Source organism: Varroa destructor, unplaced genomic scaffold, assembly GCF_002443255.2.
Source record: "Varroa destructor unplaced genomic scaffold, Vdes_3.0 BEIS01000002.1, whole genome shotgun sequence".
Taxonomy (NCBI): domain Eukaryota; kingdom Metazoa; phylum Arthropoda; class Arachnida; order Mesostigmata; family Varroidae; genus Varroa; species Varroa destructor.
In genome coordinates, this window is record NW_019211455.1 from 7715244 (window position 1) to 7741543 (window position 26300).

Sequence of the window (26300 nt, forward strand, 5' to 3'; positions counted from 1 at the left end):
GTAAGAGTTCATCATTATCTTCCTGCCAACTAGTAATGATAACGACTGTCATATTTTTGGATTTTTTATTTCAATTGAGTGTAACAATCTCCTAATCAATTTAAATAGTAATTATAATAACCGTCTACTCTATTCTGTACAATTTATATTGCAGGCTATCTCACTCGTCTATGCACGTACGTCTCCATTATCCATTTCCTATCACTATTACTCTCTACTGTTATAAGTTAAGCCTTAAGAAGATGAATTTCTTCTAAAACGTATGAGCTCTATGCGAGACATGCTCCTATAATTAATTCATATAGCCTGCAATGTTTTTTAATTTTATCTACTTACGTTAGATTTCCTTACTTTGGCCATCTGCATCCACCCAGCCACCCTCATCCAAACCATAAAAAAAAAAAAAAAAAAAAAAGCTTCCTTAATCAATCGACGGTTCAAACACCCGAAGCTCAAACTCGTCCAGTTGCCCAAAAAAAAAAAAAAAAAAAAGCTGTTAACGACCATTTTGAAGTTTCATATTAATCAATTGTAGTTCCACCTGCGAGGTTCAAGCTGAACTATACAATCATCGACTGTCGGACAACATATCAGTTCCACGGATTTTACATCACTTGAATGGACATATAATATATAGCTAACATATAAGAAACAACCTAACTACCTGTAGATCTGTTGTCGTCTAATCAGGTCTTATTAGATGCTCAGAACTTTGTCCGATCGGCATGTTTTCGACCTGTCCTATGTATATATATACATAGATACAGTTACATAATTTATACGTATATGATTTTTATTTTTGCTAAGATTCTGCATCTATCGTTTGCGTTCTCACAGGGAAAGGAGTCAGCTAGTTAGCAGTTTATTAGAGTACCACTCATCAGAATGTACATCAAAAATCTGGTCTCAGATGGCGCTTCGTTTTAACTATTAGAACTTACGCCAACAGCATTAGTATTTTTTAGATTTCTGACAACTATCTTATGTGTCTTGTATATTATCTGTGCAACGTTCCCTGAGACCGTTGCTACAATTTAACTTAAGACTATTATCTAAAAGGAAAATTATTCTGAAAAAGTTTCATTACTACCCACAGTTACCCAATTCATAGTTAGGGCTTAAAAATCTAAGGTTATCAAGTAATCCGTAGCTTAACGTAATTATTGTTATGTGATTTTTTACAAGACGAAATTTTCACAAGGGAAATTAAAGAATTGTATTAAGATATATAAGAAAATTTCTGCGGAACGTAAGGGTAGACCTGGCATTGCTATATAATATAGACATTGTTTATATATAATTGATAAGGGAAACCAACTAATCGGACCAGCGTCCCTTATTTCTGATCGGCCATCTGATCATTCATTCGGACGCATCATTGTAGTTTAGTGTAGGGGGTTTCACTGCGCTGCCATTCGTTCCAAGCAGCTATTCCATTGCAGTACAAAAAAGAGTGAATGTAAAGCAAGGCTTCTAAAAATTTTTAAATGCGAAATTTATAAACGTCTTCTTCAATTTCATCTTACTATTATCGTTGAGACAATATGTTTTTGCCAACCTGTTCCAAACGAACAACCTATTTTATGCTGCAATTAGGCAAAGCTTTTATTTGATCTCATTTCGTTAGGAGGTCCTGCCGAACTTAACATGATACCGTGGGCTTTTGTTCTTATTTGCTCTATGGCGAATATTCTATTGGATTAAGTTGGCTCCTACACTGCGCCATCTCGTTGTACTGCCCCCTATTACGAAGAACAGATAAGCACAAAAGCTGCGGTGAGCGCGGAGATGAGGAAGAAAACGGCTAAAAACACACGGTCGCACAGGAGCGACAGGGTTCTCCATTCTTCACGAATATCACGTCGACGTTCATCTTCACGAAGACGCTCATCAAAGCGTGCCATCGTGTCGTTTAACCTTGACATCGGTGGAGCCTGTGCTTGCCAAACAAGGGACATCGTTTGCCCAACAAGATCGCTGACGGCCCCACACTCACCGACCCTGCTGCCAACGTCGCTCATTCCTCCCCTCGGTCCGCCGACGCCAACTGCAATCCAAGGATACAAGAACATATGTATGGATACAGCTAAGTAATTGGTAAATATACTCTCCAAGGATAGCCGGGATTTTTTAGCATGCGCACTCTATCGTTTATTTGAACACCCGTTCCAGCTAAATATGTCGACAAAAAACTGTTACAAAAGAACAAGAAAACCAAGCTGTTTCCATTTCATCTTGCTTCAAAGCCTTGGAGAACGCACTTCCGAATGTCATCACGGTGGGTAATTAAATGGTAGCCTTCATGTCAAAACTCAAAGCTCGATTTGACAACGGCAATAACTATATATTCAGTTGCAAGAGAAACGTCTGAGATGATTGTGTCCAACCTCCAGTACTATCTCCCGCAATAGTTCCCGTAGCCGGTGCCGCCGCGTCGAAGAGAAACTGTTTTCGATGCGACCGGAGCGATGGTGAGAAATTGTAATGTTCAATATGGTCCGTCGTGAATTCCATGGGGGCCTTCGGAGTATCCTAGTGGTATGACAAACAAGCCACGATAGGTTATTGGTACAGTTATTAACTCAAGCAGGGGCATAGACACTCTCAAAGTAGCCCACCACTTGAGCACAATTTAGGCATAATCGCACTTCTGTGGCCGTTAAGGATACGCATTTTATACTGGCGTTAAAGTAATCCTTCTCCAACATTTGAGGGTCAATAGTTTCAGCCATCTAAATTGGCAGTTGGTCCCTGTTGCTCTTCTAGTCATCGGGCAACTAAACGCGTATCGCTTTACATGCAAAGTAAAGCTTGTATTTAAAGAATAGACAAATAGCTGATCACCGATTGGATATGACGTTGTTTATGCTAGCCGACATATTCTAGAGCTGTTATCTAAGTGCCTCTCTTATTATTGGATCGTTTGCTAAAATCGGAAACTCCACATAAGTAGTGATAGTAACTTTAGAAAGGAAAGATACACAGATAAATAATTGTGTGTACCAGCGGAGATTTTTCTCTCTTGGGTGAGTACGTAGCGTCGGAGGTTTGTACTCCGCAACAGTCCATTACGAAGATTTTAGCAAAGACTCTAACAAGACGGCGGAAGCCTCGTGGAACTGGCGTTGGTCGTAGACGGCAGCCCGACTGACTGTGGATACTGAGCGTTAGTACCGAACATAGGAGTGATCCAGCGACGACCGCAGCTGACCACGCTGCGTAAATCACTGTAACAATTGAGTTGCCGAAACGGAAGTAGAGAGAGAAACATCATAAACAGAATTAGATTGAGCAAGAGTGGCCACTGTAAATAGGCGACGTAGTGGTAGTAGTAGTAGTAGTAGTAGTACGGCGTGAGTGGCGGATCTGTATCGATGTAAGGATAACGGGAGACGGTAACGCTTCGATGACAGCTGCCGGCAGTGCAGACTGCGAGGGGGTGGGTGCGCGCGCGCATGTCAAAGCAACTGGGTCATAACAGCTGAGCAGGAAACATGCCTAACGGATCCACACTACCTTAGTCAGCAGTAGCGTAAGTAAAAATCGTTCCTGTTCAAAAACCTTTTCCCGCCCGCCTAACCACCGAAAAAGCAAACACGGCCATTACAACATGGCCACTTACCTAAAAGGGGCACCCGCTCGGCCATTGTTGGCATCGCACGATGCATATAGACGAGGACAGCGCAGAGAATGAGTAGGCTCTGTGTCGATATGGTGAGCTTCTGGCCGGAAGCCGCTGGCACAAAAAATGCCACAACAGCCATGAGATTAGCCAGCACAACAGGTAGAAGAAGACACAGCAGTTGGCCGAAAGGGCTGCGTCTATACAGCCTAAGTTGGAGCTGAACCGTCGAGCGAGCCATTGAGTCAATACCAGATATTATTGAAGCGGAAGAAAATGATGAGCTGGATGAAGTGGACGAGGAAAGAGAGGTTGACGATGGATAGGAACTCACTTCATGTACAAATTCGAGTGATGGCACAAAGAGTTCGCCGTCAACGCCGAATGAATGGGCGTCCATGGTGATCTGCAATGCAACTGGTCATATTTAGGTTGGTACTTCAGGAAAACATGTTTATAATCTAAGGTGTATCTGAATCGTTTCATGGGTTTGCCAATAACCCCTACACTGAAAATGAACGAAACGCATCCAACAGAGGATAGATATTATTGGATGAAAGTTAATTAAAATGTATGTTAATCGTTTGTAGTATAGCTCAAGAAAATAGCCTGTGTAGTAAGAATTCTGTACACTTCTAAGTGTGTAAACTACATTTTTTTTTAATAGAAGCAAGAATAAATACTGTGTACTAGTGTGTGTGTGTGTGCAGAAGCGTTAATTTTCCGGTTTTTGTGAACGTTTATTGTACTGTCCGTATACCATGATTAAGTTTTTTCTTTTATTACTTTAGATATTAACTCTAGTAGAAATTAACTAAGTGCTAGCACCCTTATTAGCAAAAGACACTTTTAAATAGCTATCCAACTCGACAGTTGGATTCCACTTCTCTATTAAATATCTACTCATTAAGCAACAAATCTATGATACTGCAGAGGCACATGTTATGTATCAGAAAACGGTCGGTACCTATCCATATACCTGCGAGGCATCGTACGCCCAAGATGCGAAGGCCAGTCGACATAGATGTACTTCAAACGGGAATAGGTGCAACTTATCGAAGTGACACCATGAATGAAGATTTCGTTCTTCCAGGAGAACAACTTCTCCTGAGCTATGAACGACTGCATGGCTTTCCCGTACTTCCGCAGTGTTTCTATCAGAGCAAAATATTCGAGACACATTAGCAGTGAAAAGAGTCGACTTGACCGCATGTATCTATCAATGGAAACTTGGATCAGACAAATACGTTTTTCAAAAGTCGTCGATTTTACTACTTCATACGACTTACCCATTGAGCAAGACGACATCAGGTTTCCAGATTTGCTTGGAGGGAATTCGAAGTACCGCAATACCTCCAAAATCAGAGGCATTCCACCGAAGGTGGGCGTCATTCCAGCGCTATTTTTCACAAGCAGAACCAAGGGCATCAGGACCAATTAAGCTAGGATCACAATCATTAAATCTGTTCTGCTGAAACCTTGAATTGGATCTCTATTAAAGGCTGTCTAGTCAGGTACAGCTTTATGTGTATAATTATATGAGCATAAAAATAACGTCATAACGGCAAGCCATAAACTAGGGTTAAGACTGATCAGACACTCTCCTTTTTTTTGTGGAATTAAAATACAACGATACGTAATGCTTTCGGAAATCCTGTCAAGGTGCGTTGTATATATAGATTGACGGCCAACCGAATTGCTCTAATACAGCATACGTTAAAAAAAAAAAGCTTACGGTCAACAAAATCAACTTTTGTTATAATTTACTAAATCGTTTGAATGACAAGTACTTATTACCGTAAATAAGTTGTATAATGTAAAAAGTATGTAGCAAACATTACATTTACCTGAATTACCTTCCAACTAGCTTTGACGGTGTTCGTTTCGTACTCCTAAAAAATACATTTTAATTAGACAAAGTTCAGTTAATAATACAGTAAATGATACGATCAATACCAGCACTCTCTACGCAATAAAAACTGTGCTTTGTGCAATATAAAAAGAGGCAACTTTTATTTATTATAAAGAGCACAACTAAGTGATTCAACTAAAATAAGCTTGTCACTTACCAGTTGTTGTATTTTCTGCAAGAGGACGTGAATTTTAACCTGAAGAGGCAGGGAAGCGTTTTCAGAAGGTCTGACAGCGAGATCATAGTTGCTCATTAGGTAACGGGTCAGACGGTATTCCTGCTCATCCGCAAGACGGCTCGGAACGAGTCCCACCAACATCACGAACGCCACCGTCAATCGAACCGGAAATGCTGACGTGTCTTAATAGCAATCAAACGTTTTAAATAAACGTTAAGTTCGATAATCGATTGGCCCTTTATGCAAATGTATCTAGAAACGTAGAATATTGAGTTGATCCTCAACTGGTGAGCAGGCCGAAACAACTGTTTTTAATGGAGAATATACGGAGAAAAAAAGCGGGCCGTATTTGTTTGGGACAGTCAGCTCCTATTAGTAATAGCGCGATGTTTTTAGCTTGCGAATGCACCACGGTATTCTCTTAGTAAGCAAAAAGTCAATTTCGACAGTTGTTTTAGAGGACGAGTGTGGCTCCGGTAGCTGCATAAAAACCACTTCTCTAATCAGTCGCTCCGACTTCACATATGAACTTTATATGAAATTGTACCAGGATTTCTAGCCGCTTACTTGGAGACAAGCGAAGTGGTATATGTTCGAAACTGAAAGTAGACCTATTTGGTCTCGTTTTGGAAGCCTTAAACGTAAGACGCGAAACATTTATAAGCTAATCTAAATATTAGCGTTAGATAACGAGGTAGGCATAGTAGTCGTCCTAACATTCTCAAAACGCCAGCACGATCTGCAGGATCAAATCCCGCACAGACAATACTGCTTCATTATGCTAGACATGGCAAACGTTCGCAGCTTGTTTGTCGGCCTTCCCCCTTAGCTCAGGACCGATGCAGAACGTCGGAAGTCGAGAGGAAATTTCACAACGACATTGTTGCGGAGGTCAGCTGCTGCTCGGTGTCCTGAAATTGGGTTAGCTGATTATTAAGCAGCAGCAGGCTCACTATTGAGCTGTTGTCGTGACACAGACGTTGAGCTAATTGCTTGCTTGATTTGGGTGGCACGTTGCGCAGGTGACGTATTGAGATGACATGATCATCATCGAGTACCCATGACAGGCTGCTAGTAATCCAAAACAGTAGAAATAACATTAATCAGGAAGGGACCGTGATTCGCGTAATTAGTCCTCGAGTACACAACTGAAATATTAATTTCGGTCGCTTTAGTGACCTTGAATTTTCATATTGCGACGTTATAAATGTTAAATAACTACTCGGGCAAACTCTGCTAAAGCAAATGACATTGAGATCGTCAAATTGGTCCCAGCTGTTCCTGTACTCCGAGCTTCTTTGGCGTAGGACCGTTTGTTACGTGAGTCCTCTGTGAGACTTGCGTGCAAGCGTGATCTAATGTTCTTTTGATCCTACAAAAACAACACATCGAGAATTGTTCTAGCAATCTTAGCTGCTAGATTTGCAAGATTGTATCGGCTCTAAGCAGCTCGAAGGCTTCAAAAGCTGGTCTGACTTCGTAGTTTCTAGATAGATCCTTCTGTCTATCCTTTTTTGAATCCTTAGAATTTTCGTATGGTCACAACGCGACGTAATACATAACGTTCTTATTGATATCCATGATGCTTTATTACACGATACAGAATGCAGCAGTAAATTATTTATTAGACCATCAACGTTTTATTTATCGTCTGATAGTTGCTTGCTTTACTTTACCACGGTGGGTACACTAGTACTGAAAGTTATCAGTACTAGTATACCCACCGTGGACTCATTGGATAGGAACATATAGAAAATGGGCAATACTTACAGGTTGCCCGGCTAATTGTTCCTGCATAGAGTAACAGCATTCCTACACCGGTTCCCGAAGAAAATCCACCTTCGCAAACAAACGCCTGGAAATGAAAAAAAAAAAAAAATCTCAGCAATGTGGCTCCTGAAAACAAGGCCTACCACATCGTGACTACGCCTTTAAAGACTAAATACATGGTCGAACAATAGATTGCATTTAAACGTCTGCTGTATGCGTAGAAATGATCTAAATAACACAATGTAATTTGCCTTGTGTGAATCGGATCACCTGATATAGTAGCAGCAGAAACGGGCACCGCAGTTCATCCATTCATTCATGATCTTTCCTTAGTAGATCTAAACAAACCGAACATCATTTGAGCAATGCACGAGCTAAAGGTTTTTTAATTAATTTCAGAAGCCGTACGTACAATGCCTTCGGAATGTTCCAGGAACGAGCGATGGCTTTCCTTTCACCTTAAATTAAACTGGTGAAAGATCCTGTTGGTATGTTGCTTCTAACCTGTTGAAAATTTGATGTGATTGACATTCCTCACCTCTGGTGGAAACCTATTAGTGCCGATTCCTTTAGTATCCTTTTTATCCTCATTCTAACTAGCTTCTCATACCGCGCCTTGTTCGTATTCACCTCTCAATAGCAAATCTTCACCTGCCGCTTCCAGCTAACCTAGCTGAACCTGAGCAGAATAAAGCGTAGCCAGTCAACCAACAGGATGCAATGCACCTATCTGTTCAGTAAGTCTGCTCAAAGTAAAGCTTTGAGAATAGTTCAGATAGAATTACCATACTAGTTTAGCTTTAACATCACTTCACCCCATTTTTTTAGACATAAGAGTTAATGAACCGGTGTATAAAGCCGCTTTTAGTATACAGAAATTTTGATCGGGTTATATTGTAGCAAGTATTTAAGAGCACTGTTGAAATCTATTTGCAAGTCGTCTAGTAAGATTTAGTTCAGAGGAAGTCGCTATTCTGAGAGACTACTCAGTTGGTACGATCTGAGGGCACAACGCATATAAAAGCACTGTCCGCTAATCTGCGAATGTATGAGAATGTATGCAAATGTTTATCACTGTAGCCGCGCGGAACTAAATCGAGGCCTGCTTACAGAAAAAGCTCATGTAACACTCATGTACATCTATATATATATATATATATATATATATGGTATCAAGCTGACGCTTATTAATAGGTGAGCAGTTACTCGTACAACTTTTTGCCTATTTGATTATACGATGTCTGCCGAGGCTTCAGGAAGCTCGTTTACATATTCCCGCTGAACACCACGGATTCGCGTAGAAGGGTGTCTCTGTCGTCGACCAAAACAGGTGTTTTAGGTCGTGTTCGTTGGTTTTAAATCGCCATTGATATGGCGCCTGAGACATAATTTTAGTCAGGCTTGCACAATCTAGAGTTCCCCAGAACGTGTTGCATCTGATCACAAGGGATTCGATTAATACGGGTGATAAAGTGGCCTTGCTTAAACTGTTCGTCCGGTTCACTGACGTAGCATAGCGTGAGAACCTGAGTCCACTGCATTTCTCTTTTGCTGGCGTTTTCTTCGGGTTCAGATCCAGCAGGACACGTAAAAACGCTGTTTCATTCCGACAATCTTATCATATTTGGACGGAGTTGCTTTTATGTCCAGGCTCTTTCAAAGCTCATTAATAAGTTGAAACCGGTAATCAGCAAGGAAAGTTTGCCGCTAAAACCATCTCTGTGCTACCAATACATCTCATGTACGCAGAAAGACCTTGATGCATCCAACCAGCTTTAGCTATTGACCGAGTATGATTTTTCCTGCTCATAACCTGGTCTTTGTAAAGCGCATAACGAACGAAGCACGACGACCGATGATGGAAGATGCGAGTACACAAACTGCTTCCAGACCACCCTTACAAACGATGTTGGTTCTGCTCGACATGAGGGTGGCCTTCGCGGCTTTCTATCGAGTTCAGGTAGTCGGTGTAACTCGAAAAATTCGATCGAATTAAATATCTTCATTCCTTAAAAACGCGCGATTGTTTATCAGATCGTTTAATAGATACATGTGCCTTCTAGGTAACACACCGTTATTTGTAATTTATCCAAGGTGCATATTTAAAATTCCCATTATCCCCCGTTTCTTAGGGTTTATGAGTACATGGAAGAGGAAGATGGCTGAAATTGATCCTGTTTTTTTTTTTTTTTTTTTTTTTTTTTCTTCAATAATGGCTTTCACCACGTCCTATGTAGTATATTGCGTTTAGAAGACACAACTACTGTCGATAGTGGAATATACCTCAGGTGCCATACGTTGCACTGAGCGGCCTCTCCAACCAATCGCATTAATTTTAAAATATATACATATACGTTTTGTTACAGTATGTTTAATGATGCACGGGCGTTGCGCAATACTTCACACAGAAATGTACTATTTTCTGTACTTTTCTTTAAAATGAAAGCTAAAAGTAGTTGCCGTTACTCCAAGAATCGATATATATATATATATATACGTATGCTGGATCAGATTTTTTAAGAGTACACTAAGCAGTACATACGATTAGCTTAAAATTAATGCTCCTCTATCCATAAACGATATTTTGAGTTTTTCTCTGTCCTCTATGACGCCTGTATTACTTACCAGTGATGACAAAGTACCTAGTCACTTTGCAATAAAAGCCGCAAGCTTTGTCACAGTGAAGGATCTGCCAATTACTCGCGCTACTATAAAATCTGTTATGTGCTCTCTCTGGTTCGTAACCATGGGTCCACGCAAATCGCATCCTCGACACTCACCATACTAGATCTGATTAGATTTGAGGAAGTACATATTTTTTGAGTGCCTCTGCATACAAAAGAGCTATTAAAAGGCCAATTATTTCTTGTTGTAGCTCAGGGTTGCCATGGCTAACAGTCATTCATCCGATGCGGGAGGTCTAATTTTCAAAAAACAAAGCCATCTGTTTTACAATCGAAGATTCCCCATAATACATAAAAGTAAACCCCCCCCCCCCCTTCGAAGGCCGACTCCAAGCTAACCTGACAAGTTTTTAGTCCTGCCCAGCGTTGACCGCAGACTACAGGCACTCAGCGTTGCACAGAATCCAGAGTGATAAAAAAATGTTTTACTAGCTTTGCTTATAAGCTTTCCATCCTTTTTTTCTTTTTATAAGACAGACATTAGACGTAGCTTATCTCCTGTCTCCTATAGAAACGCATCAGCTTGCCTTCTTCGCTTTCGATATACACTGCTGAAGGGTCCTTATATATGTGATGTCATACAGCATGATGGTGTTTTCCAATAATAACTCTGATAGAAGTCTCATCGGGAATACACATACATTAGTGAAAAACAATGGAAGTATTTCAAATACACTTTAGTAGAGCCTAAATAACTCTCGAAAAATAAACACCAACCTCTACCGCTAATAGTAGTAATTCCTATAGGTCCATGGTCACAGGCAGCGAGGATAAGGAATTTCTTACCTAAGCTGCTTTGGAAATTCCGCTCTACGATTCAGCTAGCACATAACAGAAAGAATCAAGGTAGTAACAATCGTTCTATCGCTACCGTAAGTTAAAGAAGTGTTCGGCTTAAAAACGTTTGGTCCAGATCATTGCAACCCAGTTACTCTTCGGTTATTTATTACAATCAGTTAGTACACAAAAAACACTATCCGGCGATAAACTTGGGACTACGTCTGACTCCTATGCAGACAAGCTTCCTCGTAGCTGCAGAGTATCGTTATCTCTGTACGGGAAGGCGTCAAGGGGGATATAGTCGTACCGACGCCACTGGTGCACCCCCGAATCATTTTGTCGAGGGCCAACGAAGGGCGTACAGCGAAACTTTGTGTTGTTGCTTCATTTAGAAAACAAGCTTATGTGCATGTTTTTTATGTCTAGAAAAACTGATAGGCCTATTCGTTTCATACTTTGGATGGCATAACAATTGTCGAAAATAGGACACTTAATGTGCTTCTAAAAATATGTGAAACGCTGAACATATACAAGTTTAATATGCTCGCCAGATCGATCTAGAAAAGCTTGTAAAGATAAATAGTAGCATTACCTTATAATTCTTCATATAAAATAACGGTCCGGACTGGAAGAGTGAGGTGATCTTCGTACGATATAATTCGTAACTTTTATTAAAATGTATTATTACTATGGTATTGCTTTGCGCTGAATTTTAGCGTCCTGGTGTGCGTAGATTACTAAGTATATCTTACTGTAGCTATCTGCTAAATATCCTTGAATATAATCTTCAAATTCGTTTTACAAATTGTTACTTTGTGACGCACCCAAGGCCGTTGGCTGAGAACAGAATATGATAGGCGTTATAGAGTAAAGAACCGACCATAAGGGGTCGAGTGTATATTGAAATATAGAAAGCTAAATATGCTTTTAATAAAATAGATATAGTTGCTTAAATTTTTTTTACTGTTGAAAGAGAATTGGGAAAAGATAAAGCTACTGTGCCAAAAGCAGCAAGGTTAGCAGCAGAAGATGGGCCCAATAGCAGTCCGACAGCCCCCGCGTTTTCCATACAAACTGGCCAGTGAGTGCGCTGCCAATTAGAGTACCCCTCGGGATGAGGGAACCCAAAGGATGTTAAAAGAGGGGCATAATGAAAGGTTACAATGAATTGGACTAAGCTGTACATAACAGTTAAATTGACAGAGTTCTGAAGTATGATATGCGTATTAGTCTACCAGGGGGCACTGTTTGTGTATGTGTTTGGTGCAGTAGACAATGGCGACGATAGAATAGTTAATTAGAAACAGTTCCTACATACTTCCCTTACTTAAGCGATGGGGTCGTGCGCAGTTTCCTCTATAATATTGTCAGCAGATAACATTGCGTAGCTTTTTAGTGAAGTAATACCCCTGGGCAAATGATGGTTGTGTATAGGGTTTAGTAGTTACATTCTAGTTCTTGAATATTTCGGGATTTAAAACTAAGATTGCTATTACATTTTGGCACAGTAATTTACTTTTCCAAAATGGTTTATTTAGGCCACAGTTAGGGTATTATTTTTAAAACTGAATGCTAATTGATATTATATGATATTACAGAAGAGCTCGGTCATGATTTTAACTAGAGCCTCCTCGGCAGCGGTAGCAGCCCTTCGCGGTTTGAGGAAGACTGTGCTGTGCTGTGCTCGGAGAAATGAAAAAAAAACGAGTCTTACTTTTTATAGTCTGCATTGTACCTTTTTGTGATCTTAATCTTTAGAAATTGCATCGACTTATGATATCCGTCTCTTCATGTGCATGTAAACGTGGACAATGGTGATTATGTGCATGAGAAATAACAGATGCAAATAGCTCTGCTTAAACACTGCAAACAAAAAAGCGGTCCTGATATTAAATGCAGTTATTCAGCTCGGATATTCTAATATTAGCAGTGACTAGTAGCAAATCAACATACGATCATTATCAGTGTGCTACGGTTAAATTATCAAAGTAAGGTATATAGAACGTCTTCTGCCCAGAGAAATCGATAGCATAGTGGATGTCTATGCAGCCCAATAGAGAAAATTTGCCAGTCCGTTTTCAGTTGTTTAGACAGAACGTAAGTCTGAAGAAAGAATGAATGAATGAATGAAAGAATGAAGAAGACCCCTGTTTATCTATCTCTATTAAAGATAGGATAGGATCTGGTATTTTAAAAATGAAATACGACTGAGTAGAAGATCGGCAGCCACAAAAGCAAACGACATACAGGTCCATAAACGACGAGCAGACATACACACGACGCACGTTCATGTGTTTTCTCTCGTAAACTTGTAGACTTGAGCTGATTTTGTGCCGAAACAAGGGACCAAACAGTAGCCGCTCGAACCGGTTGCTTTAAGGAAAAGGGGGCTCTGTATTTGGTTCATCAAGCTTCTAAAATCACGCCTCTTATTCCCTTGTTGGTGTATTTCGTCCGGTATAAGTTTTCGACTTAAAACTCATCCTGCTGCCTCTTCGGAGGTGTTACTTTTGAGACATGAGAAGTAAATCCTGCCAATGAAACCGATCGACCAGTGCATGTATCCTACTTGTTCAGGCGTGGAGAATATTAGAGAGCTTCTCACGCAATGCGAGCACGGCATGGTCCTTTAACGGGTCCTTTCATTTCATGTGGACCGCTTCATTGAGTTCGGCACTTCAACTTTTGTTCTCCTGTAGATCTCAGCTGCGCTATTGGCATAACAGTTGTCCACAACTAGCCCCCACGCCAGTGCCTCTGTTGCCAACAGTCGCGTGGGGAGCTTAATCTAGGCCACCGCAAATAATAACACAAGACATGTATAACGCTTATAAAATTTAGGGACATGTCTAAAAAAACTCATAATATAATTAATAATCTTTATTCGGTTTCATGGGGAAACTTATCATTATTGACCGACCCCGTAAAAGGGGTGCCTGTTTTGTGCAGCTGGAAACAGTCAAACAGAAAAAAAAATTACGTATTATTTATTCTGAAGTTGTCTTACCCAATTCACTTGAATGAATAACTTTGGTTTAAATCTATATTGGCTGTATTCATAATAACAGAGTATCCAATATAAACAAAAGAAATAATTGCAATATCTAAACAGGTGTTCGGCTCATGCACTCCTTTATACATCTGTCTAGTTAAAAGAAAAAGGCCTGAAATGTGTTGCCGCGATAAAATAAGTAAATGAATTGTGGTATGGGAGATGGTAGGGGAAAACGATGACGAAAGCACAATAAATTTATTTATTACCAGAACCTAAATGCAGTGCTGTGTTTTGTGTCGTAGTTTTTTCTCATCTTAATAATAATAGGCTCCGTTTATAATTCACATTCTGAGTCGTGGAAAGAAGCCCAATTTAAGACTGACTTATTCTGACTACATCTTAGTATGTTCAATCATCTTTAAACACGTTTGTTTATTTTAGAGTCCTTTATTAGATACATCGCTGAGTTTTATTGTCTGAACGCTGTACCATTTGTAAATAATACAACTGTGAAATAATATAATCAGTTATCCTGTAAAATACACTCCTATAAAAATAGGTAGTTTCAATAACTATGAAATTTAATAGATGTCGAAAATGAAAATTACCTTCGCAAGTTTCAGAGACGTAGCATAATAATCTGAAGTAAGATCCGGGTAAAATAATATCAAGCTCGCTTGTCATATAGTTCTAGTAAAAAAAAAATAGGACTGAAAAACTAAAAATAGAGTTGTTGTCATTTCCGATAAGGGTCGAACCGTTGATTTATAGACTTGCTTGAACCAGACTTGCATATTCCGTCGTGACATACACATAATGAAGACATTTTCGCCCCTTTTAGAACCCCTTTAAATTTTTCGTAAATAGAAATAGGTTATCGTTACGGAAAAAATTGGCCTGTAGCCTCTAGCCCAACTTCGCTGCACAAAATATAGCAAGGATTGAAAGGACGGCTTGCCAGGTTCGCGAAAAGTTTACTTGACAAAGGGTTGCCACTTGCTGTGGCAAATTTCTCGAGGGCAAAATTATTTGGTAAATATAGATTATTTTCGGCTTAACTATGGTTCACGGATATAGCATGTATCGTTACATTATACATGTTTCTACTCCAGGTGTCAGATCTAACGGAAAAGCTACAAAGACTTTTGTGTGAGGTAGTTCTTATTAGATAGAAATGGGCCTGACAAAATATCTAATTTTACAATCAATCTCTTCGCAGATACAAGTTAATCATCTTTGCTCAACTTGTCATCCATTAAAAAATGCGTTAGTAATTCTAGTACTGAATACTATTTTCGACAGTGTGGGCTTAAAATGAAAAAATACAGCAGTGGGTACACAAACTAGATTTCATCTGTCAAAAACAACTTCGGAAAAAATAGTAGTCATTTGTGCTCTGACTCCCCTACGTTTTCTGCTATCCCAATTGAGACGCTTGTTCGTTCTTTCTATTTTATTCCGTTTATGGATGCGTCATTTACCAGAAGTAACACTGATGCCTTTAAAAAGACGTACAAGTGGACTAGTATTATTCTAAGACCAAATAGGCTCCATAAGCATTGACCCTTCCCAGGGATCTCAATCCATGTACACGCACACACACACACACACACACACATATATATATATATATGTATATAGAAAAAAACACGATGTATATGGGTTTTCCTCCAATGTCATCATTTGTCCTTTTTTATTCAAAATAGTATGTCTCAGCTAAGCTGACGAAACATGCTTATTTTCTGACTGATACTATAATTTTAATCCTGGTAGAATCATTGTATGTACTGTTTTTCTTCACTCCTCGCTACGACTGTGCAACTTCGAAAGGTTTCGTACTATAACAAACTGCTATTAACGGGGTTGCTGCTAATAAACCTGTTTCGCTTCACAACTACGCGAAGTAACAAGGAGTATGTTTCACTGCTTACGAACTTGACTTGCGTCCTGACATGATTATCAATCGCGTAAACTAATTTGATGCATTTCTGCCGCTTATCTAGTCATTTAGGTACTCCTAGGCCCATTTGGCCGAGCTCGAGAATCGTTATCTTGGAAGGAAGCATATTTCTGAAACTCTGTGTGGTAAGATATACAGTGTAGCATGATATAGCTTCACCAAAATTACCCAAGTAGTTCCAGAGAGCGGCCCAAGTTGTCGACGCCTGTGGGTGTAGATTCCACAGTGGTAAGCAAGTACGCTACACGTCAGTCTTTGTCTGCACATCCACAGTTCCTTCCTTAGAAACGATTCAAAGCTTATTTGAAAAGGTCTGATAATACAGGTCGTGCCACTCGAGAGGAACACCGCACCTGCATGTTTGCAATAAGTGACGTCAAAGGGTAGATTTTAATAATAATGATCATTCAGTTTTGCACCGTGCCAAGTGCCATGTTTGCTAATTATAATATAATGCTTTTCTTACATGCTTTCAACAGTTCAGAGAGCGTAGATGATTCGACATGGGATTCAAAAACAGCGTTTCCTATTCCAAGTTATTGTTCTTAGTTTAACATCGAGCTTTACTGTTCTGACTTCTTGTTATTGTTACTCTTTTTCAGAACACCTAAAAAATCTAAATAGCTATCTTTACCAAATAGCTATTAGTAATAGTTTAAAGTCTGTGTAACAGAACCTCCCACCTATACGTGACCCTGTATCCGGCTATTTGGAAGTTCACACAGTACAAAGTACTATTCTGTTGTAACTAATTTGTCAATTTATGCTGCCGAGGAGGTCTTTTCTAAAGCTAGAAAGAAACTATTACGTTTAAAAAATGTTTTACGTTATAGAATTATCCGTGTCAGGTTGTCGTACCAGAACGTTTTTTGTACGGCCATATTCGCTATAAAACATATGCACTCGTTTTATACATGTACATGTCTAATTAACGTAAAACGCACAGTTTCAACTGAAGTACTAAGCAAGCATGCCATCCCCATCAGCTTAGTCTGACCGCATCTTTCTGCTGTTCTAATTGGATATAGGTTTAGAATTACTGGGCCGGACGGATCGTAAAGGCGCAAGGTTACGCGCTCCTGCTGCAACGTTAACTTCAATTATACGCTCTCGACCTCCGACGAATAGATCTCCCTTTTGACCGCTTCTATGACTTCTTTATTCCCACCCAACCTTCACGCAAAGGAGCAAAAGAATCATCCGTTCCCTTTGAGATGGCCGCCGTCATCGTTTCATATCAGCGATGAGAGCAATTTGATGATTTGGCTTCCTCGGTTTGCTTGTGGCTTTTTAGCTATCAACTTACTGACTGGTTGATTGGTTTTTCAGACGATCTTGCCTGCTCTGTTACCGACGTTTGCGACCTCACTCGTCCCTTATCTCCCAATATAGCCCTTTTTTTCCAGCGTGCACACGAAGCGACGCACAAAGTCGTCCACAAACTCATACATACACGTAAACGCTAGCAACCAACCAACCATAGCAAGACACAAATCAAAACAAGTAACATAGTGCCTAAGTGGCACCGGTGTACACAGTATCTGTCATCGTTGTTATAGTACCCCCGTATCAACAATATCGCAGCGGCATCAGCAACAGTAGTGATGATAGCGGCCCACCAGCATCGTAACGCATCGCGCAAGGCCATTTTAGGAGTACAAACAGAAAACCACTCCAGTCACTTGCTTAGACTGTGGCGACAACGGCCGAAGCGCTATTGAAGTTTTGACCCGAGCCCATTGGCCAAACCGCTGGCAACTTCGCTCACGTTTTTGTCTGTAGCTAGCTATATCGGCTCAAGAAACGGCACGGCAACATCGTTCTCCGTTGCTTGCGTAAGTAAGCACGCAAGTAAGCTAGTAGCGCACACACAAACCAACGAACGTGCAGGAACCGGAACGGAGCACAAGAAGGCCTATGTAGAAATTGCTTTACCTCCCTTTTCTCCGATTCGGTCTCGATGGCCGACGGTCAAAGTGAGAAGCTCTTCGTAGCCGACAGGAGAATAAAGGAGTGGAACGCAACAAAGGTATATAGGAGAACACAACTCGAGCGATCCTTTCTATGCACGTCATCACTGAGGCTTTCCCCTTGCCCAACGTCTTCCATTTCCTCCCACGCGGTCAAGGTATTCGAGCAGCGTGCAAAACCGGCTTTACAACTGAATTGCTATTGAACAAACAGACCTCAGGTATTGTATACATACATACTTCTTATAGGTATATATATACACACATATATACATACACAATATAAACTCATATATGACTGTATAGTATATTATCAAATGTACGGAGTGCATTACCTCGAATCTTTTTACGTGATGCCGGGGTTTTTAAGATTATTTTCGTAGCTTTTACAATGTGCTCATTGATTCCATAACACTAGTTCAGTATATACCTAAAGTGTAAATAAATATCGGCCTGCAAAAATTAATTAGGTGACAGATGGATAAACTAATTAAATAAGCCTATAATAAATCCACGATTTATAATGGCCTGATTAAGAAAATAGAGATTTGGCGCTTTCTAATCCAGTAAAAATAGATTGTTGGCCGAGTTGAACGGCCGAGTTGAACGTAATGAAACTTTTTGACGATCTTCCGTTTCTTAGAACTAATACCCGTTTTGTAAATTTCGATTAAATAGACACAATCATTAATGTTTCTCGCGGAACTTCAATGTAAAATCAGCTAATTAATATTTTGTAGCTGAGATCTCGATTGATCATCACAACAGAACGCGGCCGAATACTTGATATATTTTTCCGTAAAAAAGATTGATCCGCTTTCGATTTAGCTCAAATGAACATATTATTATAAATTGGATGCCGATTAAAGAAGGGGACCAGCTACAAAAGTTAGTCATTAGATGTTACTTCTACGATGAAGTACGTGAAGGTACGATGAAGTAACATCTATATGACAAAAATACAGTTTCTTTTAGTTCGTTAAACACCTACTGGTACTTAGTCATATGAGGAAACTGAAGAAAATCGTAATACTTCTAGCAAAGCTAGTTAGGCAAAATATAAAGCACTTGATACACGATAAAAACTGATTTAATTTTCAAAGGTTATGTCTGCTACTCACCGGTGTTCCCAATGTTACAAGGGACGGCAAATTAACTAATGAAAAGAAGCTTTCTTCGTCTGTCGGTCTTATCCTTACAAACGTAAAATCCCTTTGATTTTTTAGCTTCTAGTTGCAGGTCCGCCAACAGTAGGAACCGTATTGGTACTTTAGATTAGGTTTCATATCTGATCATAACAGTTTGTTACTGTGGCCTGCGGCAAGGAAATCACAGCACAACGAAAAAAAACTTCGTTAGTGTTGCAGCACCCGTATCGCTACTCGAGAAGCCAAGGACAGACGGCCGTTTGGCGGCTAAATAGAGATAAACCGATTGGCGAGCCCGTAAAGGAGAATCTACCATCGTGATTCATTCTCAAATCCTACCGTAGCAGTTCGACCGCCGTCACAGCTGCCGCCGTTGTGGGAACGACCTCACCTTTGCAACCTTAGATCAATACAAAATAGAAGAAACGGGCCTTAGCGTGAAGTTACCATCCAAATAGCATAACGCAGTGTCCGAGGATGGACACTGACGAAATATCAGATTTTCGTCGACGAAAAAAATTGGACTTTATTCACACCCCGTTTTAATGCACCCCCGCAACCATCGCTCTACAGCTGTACGCTAGAGATGTGACGGAGATATGGGAATGTAAATCGACATTTGGCTATTATCGTTGTTGTCGATGGCAGAGAGTCCTGTTGCTGGTCTTGTCGTGGGGGTTGAAGACGACACACATCGTTGTTCTCCGTCTCTTTTCAAACCGTTCATAACCATTCCCGAGCCACACACCATACGCTGGCTTGATTACCAGGCTGACCTTCTGGTTAAGTGAATGGCATGTTGGTGATCCCCACAAAGAAACAGTGTAAGGCCGCCCGAGTCGGCGACGTCACTAAGCTGACCGCTTTAATGTTCGATCCCATCAAGCTACGTATGATAATGCCATTGCTTTGCACATAACGAATCTATTTATAGACGAAATAAAAATAACGTTGCGTTCGGCATCACGCAATCTCAAACGCAGCTGTTGCAGGAAAAAGCAGGGAAACTTTCCAGGATGAAATAGCACATATTATTTCCGTAGTCTTGCATGTACTGATGATGCTCAAACGATCACTACATTTCAAATATTCATCGAAAAGGTTTGAAAATGAAGACTGTCTACAGTATATACTTATTACGACTCGTATTGAAGAATAATATAGCAAAATATTATACTAATTAGTTTGCTATACAGTAAAAATAAAAACGGGATCATGTGAAGGCCAAGCTTTACATATATCGCGGTTTAAAAAGGCGTTCTGACATGCCGTTTGCGTATTGCAAATTGTCGCACGGACGATATGAGCTTTTTCTAAAGAACGACGCATATCTACTGACCAAACACTGAGTTACACTTTTTCCCATATAAGCCATAGGTAAAAATATTCCAAATAAAGCGTTAGAAAAGCACATTTACAAACTCATACAGGCATATATATATATATATATATATATATATATATATATATATATGATGTCCGTATATGAAACTGTGTGAAAGACATTTACCACAACAGTATACTAATAAAATTGGCCTAGAATTGTTTCTTTCTCTTATAAAGTTATTTCGAAATTTATTATAATGTTGTATATAGCTTGAATGTAGACTCTACGTGAAATCTGTTCTCTGCGTTTTTCCAATAGTAACGATACGATTCCATACGATTTCGAGAGCAACGGAAGCTGTTTTCCGTCCGTAAATAACATTTTCTCCGACAATGAAACAGAGCAACAATCGACAACCGCCATCACGGGTAACTGTTTGTTCAGCATTATCTAGTATGTCTGTTTTCCGCGTTAAACAAAGCGATCATTTCAACAGCTAAGTTTTTAATAAAGCTTAATAAATATAGGTGATACGCCTACCAAGTGGATTGTTGCATTTCAGGCAGCGCTATGTGGTGCTTGTAATTGCACATTGCCGTCTTTCCTTCAAGGATTGTCCGCATCTTGAGGCCGGCTGGATGATTTAGTCGAGAACTATGCCAGAGCTCCTTCACTGAACCTATACTGCCTGCCAAAGGCTACTGCGTCCGCCGCCGCTACTTCTGGTGCTATAACAGGCGTTCATTTTTAATGGCTGACGCCGGCTGGGCTATCCGTTGGCAGTCGATACTGAACCTTCGGATTTGCCGAGCTCTTTGCTTCTTACTGCAGCCGCACGCGTTCAGCTGTTTCTACCTCTCCTACCGCTTCAAGATCGATGTCGTCTCGGCCAAAAAGATGAAGACGACAAAGAAGTAAAGACAATAAGGAGACAAAGAAAGACACTCCTCTTTACCTGTTTGTGCCAATGCTGCTAACACGGCTGAAAACAGCAGCGGGCTCCTAGTGTCGAGCAGATATGGTATCTATCCAAGATTTGGCGTTTTGTCTCCCCCTAATACTCCCCTTTCATTCCCATCTCCTCCGACCACACCAGTCATCGCTCCCGCCTAGTTCCTCGCTTCGCACTTTTATGTAGTGACACGCGCTTCGTGGTCGCCTGTCTAGAATGGAATCAAGCAAACCGACACACTCGATTCTAAGACGAACCGAATGCCACATTTATTTTCCATGAAAACTTCCGACGACCAGTGAACAAGCGGGAGTTTAGAAAAGACGAAGCGGCTGGGAGAGATGACAAAGCTTCGGGGGGAACCGGAAGGGACAACTCAACTGAAAGGACAGTGGCGGTGAGCAGCGACGGAAAGCCGCCACCCTCCACTGTAGCCGCTATAACTAGTGGCCATCACTGCGATGACGGTCAAAATTTAAAGCGCAAGAAGTCATTCTACCCTTCTGCGTCCAGGCCGGAGACGAAGGCAGTTAGAAGTCTGCAGGCCTTCCTGTTTTTCTAGACCCCATTTGCCTCAGACACCCTAAGAAGGTTATGCGCGGGCGTGGTATGCTTCGTCGCTCCACTCCTCTTGTTACCATGTGGCGGAAGAGACATCTTTGCTGCAAGGAAAGAGCTTCAATAAGCGTCGATATGGTGCGAGGGTTACGATGGCACGCTCACTAAAAAATGGTCGAAATATACAGCAAGATGTGCTCGGAAGAACCTTTAATAAGAGTAGAGAGGTTGAATGTATGAGCGGATGACAAGCCACGCTCAAGCACGACTGCTTTCCCGTGTGAAACGGTTAAAGGTGCTGGCTTTCTTCCTGCTGCTATCGTACAGAAGAGCGAAAAATAACCCGAAGGCGTTTGGCAAATGCAAAACCGTTATATTCTACGGCTGGTTAGCCTGAACCGATGAGAAATGATTGCGCTTTTGAATTAGGCGTGAAGACTAAGCACTTCAATGAATGCCTTACCGCTATTGCTACTCATGCCGTTGGCGATACCGATCGGTGCAGTCCAGATAATGCATTCAAAGCCATTTTGCTATTTAGATGCCATTTAACTTTGTAACCTGGTTAGTCCTGACAACTGCATAGGTGGGACAGTGGCCTAACGTTTCTACAGCCAAAGGACTCAAGAGACATAAATGTACAACCTCAAGGTTTCGTATTTTGATACTATGAATAGTTCATGGTGTACATTACCGCATACACTAATCGCGTAAAAGAAGATAACAATAGGGGGTGTGAAAAGCTATCGCGTAAAACAATGGCTTCTTGTACATTTTTTTTTTTATCTACTATTGATAGTGAAAATATTCTTTAGGCACCTAATTTTATTTTTGAGAAAAACTGAATAATGACAGTTTTTGCTACCAATAACAAATATGTGCACTATAAGGATTATCGCGTACAACATCTGCTTGTAATTTATATTTCAAGAAACGAACAGTATCTCTCACAAAAGCGGCTCTTTCAACCCCACTGAGTATCTGCTAGATTTTAAGTATTATGAAAGATTACACTTTACCACAAACTATTAGTGAAATGACACGGATAATGCTCCAGGTTAGGTTAGGTTTACATCATAAAGGAAAACTTGGCTTTTTACACTGTGTGCAATAAAGCAGCTCTTTATAATAGCCCTATGAAATATTTTTGTTTTTTTACTACGTTTGCTACTACTTTTAGCAGCGTGTTCTTTCCCATAATCCATCGATTAAGACACTGCAAAAATCCGTATTATCCGTCCAAAGACAGGCTCTTTCACAAAACTTTTGGTATATTAAAATGTGAGAAAAGGAGTCTTATTTGATGACCGGAAAACTATCGAAGAGTTCTTCTGACGTATTTAGCGCATCCAATGAACGCTTCAATTGTAAACAGAACGCTTTATCCTTTTAAAGGCTCCGTTTCAACTCATTCCTTATTAGGCTTTTCCAGCTTCCCAGCCAGTTTTACGGATCTATCTAAATATCATAAAGGAAGTGTAGAACCTCAGTAGAAATTGACCCCTTGCAGGTGTTTCTAAAAATTCCAAAGGGTTATCGACATCCTGCACAAGGGCTGTCATTGACAGTGACCTGGATTTTATTAAGCAAAAATGGGTTCTGAAACCTCATACAAACATTTTTTAGGCAGCTTTTGTAGATATTGCCTTCATAATCAAAATCTCAGCTTCGCAAGGAACTTTTTGGCCCTCAGTTGCTGTCCAGTGATTTTCGCTGTTGAAACAGAACATTCGCTCATTACACTAGATGCTAACTGAGTTCATGTGAGGATTCGTAAAATGGTACGCTATAACGATCGTATGCGAAGTCGAGTGATAATCGATGCATAAGTATTTATAGTCATAAAGTCGCCCTTGAACGTAACCATTAGCTCTTCAATAACAAGGGCTTATATGGACGCCCTTTCGTTAGCTGATTGTTCATGGAGAACACTAACTAATCTTACTTCTTGCTAGGACGCAAAGATCTCAGCTTATTAAACGATCTTTAATCCCCATATTAAAATGACTGGTGGCATCCTGCCGAAAAGGTAGAAGTGCTTTTTTTTTGTTTTATGTCTTTAAATACCCATTTCTCATTCCCAGCCTTTATACCAATAGGCAATTTACTTTCAGTTCTGAATTATGGCACCAATGAATGCTAATAAACAAACTGGTCATGTTGCAGTGTAACCTGGTCCTATAGTTATGATGTAGCACGTGATAATCCACCAAAAACCAATTCATAGGAAAAAAACATGTAGTCTTTCTGGGCCTTTGAAAGAGTAACATTCTTAGTTGAGAGCACTTAATCTGACAACGATACAAAGGAACCTTATTTATTTGAGCTATGATTAATCGTATATTTACATAACTGATATATAATGTTTCCTACCGAAGGGTATATACACTTGAAAACGAATCTGCCTATTTTATTTAAGCTTAATTGGGTAATAATAACAACAATGCGCTTGGTTACGTTGGCAAATGTGATACTGGTACTAAATTATTGACCCAGTTTGCAGAGGCGGATCGCGTGTTGTCAATAAGCCGTCTTTCTCTTTACTTCCCTTAGTAGAATGACACAATTTTTTCGTTATTTTTTTTTTTTTTTTTTGTTAAATGGTAGCGTCTGTGCAACGCAAGGAATTGATCTAGCGTCTTTTTTTCCTATCTCGATTGCTTACACAATGGGTCTACTATTGGATCATACCACAAAGCAGCTGGTGTTGCTCCTCAACGGAGTTTCGGACATTTTCTTTCTCCTTTTTCCTCATATGAAAGCAAGTCTATATTAAATCATCGTTATCATCTTGCCTATGGCTAGTGTAAGCGCATTTCTTCTTTGCTTTGCCCCCCTGCCGCCCTACTACGTTCGGCCCTGGTGATATTGCACACGACGCAGAGATACAACCATTAATTGTCCTAACAAACCCGCTTTCACTTCGCCATACGTCCATTATTTCTAGTTTCGCCCACGTTGTAGAAGTTATTCGGATGTTGTTACTCACACCATAAAATATCTAACTCTTTGGGGAGCCACAAGATCTTCCCAAGTTTATCCAGTTGTGTACACTCTTCACTCGTTCACCTTCATCGTTAGCCCCATTCTACCATCTTACTATCCTATTTCCTCGCTTCCTCGAATGACCGATCTTTGTTTCGTTTGGTCGGTCATCGCCAGCATTATGTATGCTATTCTGCTAGGCAGGGCAGTGGAGCATTTTTCATGATGCGACCTTATATACATGCTATTCCCTATTCCATCATGTTTCCGACGGTTACAATGTCTCACCATTAATCTTACGGAAGCGCGGGCGTCATAACGGGTCATCCTCGACGACTGACGTTCTGACTGGAATCTCACAACTGACCTGACCACTGTTTCGGTCGCTCTGCGTGCCTACCGTTTTCGTGTCGTTGTAACTCCGTGCTGCCGGTATTCTTCCGTTAGCTTATGACAACGGTTGAAACGCACGTTAGAGGCCCACGTTATTGTCAGTCAGCGATAGCGACCGTCTTAAACATTCTCAGCTGGCACCCTTCTTTTTTCCCTTACCACCTATTAAAGTCAGCGAATAATTTTGCGGAACAACACTCTGTGTCACGCATATCCAACAGAGTTGGATTGGCTCAACTTTGTAGTATGATATCCAAGTGTAGCACAAGTTGTTGAAGTGGCATTGCCGTTAACGTACGGCAGTTGAACTACAATTGCCAACACTGTAGTACGCACTCGATGTTGAACACCAATTAATCATAAACGTTCTGGGCACACATTTACACACCTGTTACTCATTCAGTTCTACTTAGGTGTATCCCAAGTGAAGCTCGTCTCGCCATTCTTCATTTGGGCCGACATGTAACTTAAGGGGCATAGTAATATTACTGGCTACCATATTTTGATGAAACTTGGCCATTATCGCATGTAACATCACTCTTATCACATTGTCGTATAACGTACCGGTCAATTAATACGAAACGATTCAATGCGGCTGACTCTTTCTCTGCACACGTCCGCGTCTCGTGACGGGAAGATGCGAACTCCCGCTATAAGGGGAAGTGCGATTTGTTCCTAAGCGTTCTTCTAGTTAGTGAATGAACATACAAATGTGGTGGTAAGCCCTTTCCTACTTGGAAGCCTCTTTCCGCCGCCGTAAGGACCTCCCTCAGCCCTTGCAGCCGGCATCGCTGTTTTTCTGCTCACGCATGCGCCGCAATCGTCCCCATTAGTGTGTCCTACGCCCACCACCATCGCCACCGCGCCCATATCTACGATCATTCGTTTGTCTGCGCCTGCAGCTACCTTGCTTTAAATGCCGAAGCCTGAGTTTGTGCCCGTGGGGATACAGTCTTAATATGCCGTGAGCAGATCCCGCTGCCAACTTCAGCCGCTAAAGTGGAACAAGACAAAGAGCAGAAAAGGAAGGCCGCTTGTCAACTTGGCTTTAATAAACTACGTGAGC

General features: G+C 40.6%; 1 protein-coding gene and 1 long non-coding RNA gene across 8 annotated transcripts in view; one reads left to right on the forward strand and one right to left on the reverse strand.

The window, feature by feature from the left end:
* The window catches only part of LOC111244883 (uncharacterized), a 32945-nt gene extending 18727 nt beyond the window's left edge, over positions 1–14218 (forward strand). For both annotated transcript variants that reach the window (XR_015320692.1, XR_002671103.2), the window contains 3 exons: positions 7882–7970; positions 8123–8219; positions 12545–14218. This is a non-coding gene — a long non-coding RNA (uncharacterized LOC111244883). The remainder of the gene's footprint in view (positions 1–7881; positions 7971–8122; positions 8220–12544) is intronic.
* On the reverse strand, positions 52–26047 carry LOC111244881 (neuronal acetylcholine receptor subunit alpha-10-like). 6 transcript variants are annotated; one of them, XM_086979702.1, is made up of 11 exons: positions 25130–25939; positions 7753–7951; positions 7483–7567; positions 5692–5894; positions 5470–5514; positions 4912–5021; positions 4602–4776; positions 3623–4028; positions 3004–3227; positions 2388–2532; positions 52–2047 (listed from the first exon to the last, which is right to left on the reverse strand). In XM_086979702.1, the coding sequence occupies exons 2-11, from the start codon at positions 7792–7794 to the stop codon at positions 1746–1748; spliced, it is 1737 nt and encodes a 578-aa protein (XP_086835828.1). In that variant the 5' UTR covers positions 7795–7951; positions 25130–25939; the 3' UTR covers positions 52–1745. The 6 variants fall into 6 exon arrangements, with proteins under 6 accessions (XP_086835828.1, XP_086835829.1, XP_022648141.1 ...); XM_086979703.1 differs by lacking the exon at positions 7753–7951 and having other exon boundaries at positions 5692–5885; positions 25242–26045; XM_022792406.2 differs by lacking the exon at positions 7753–7951 and having other exon boundaries at positions 5692–5885; positions 25130–25950.
* Positions 26048–26300: the final 253 nt, after the last annotated feature.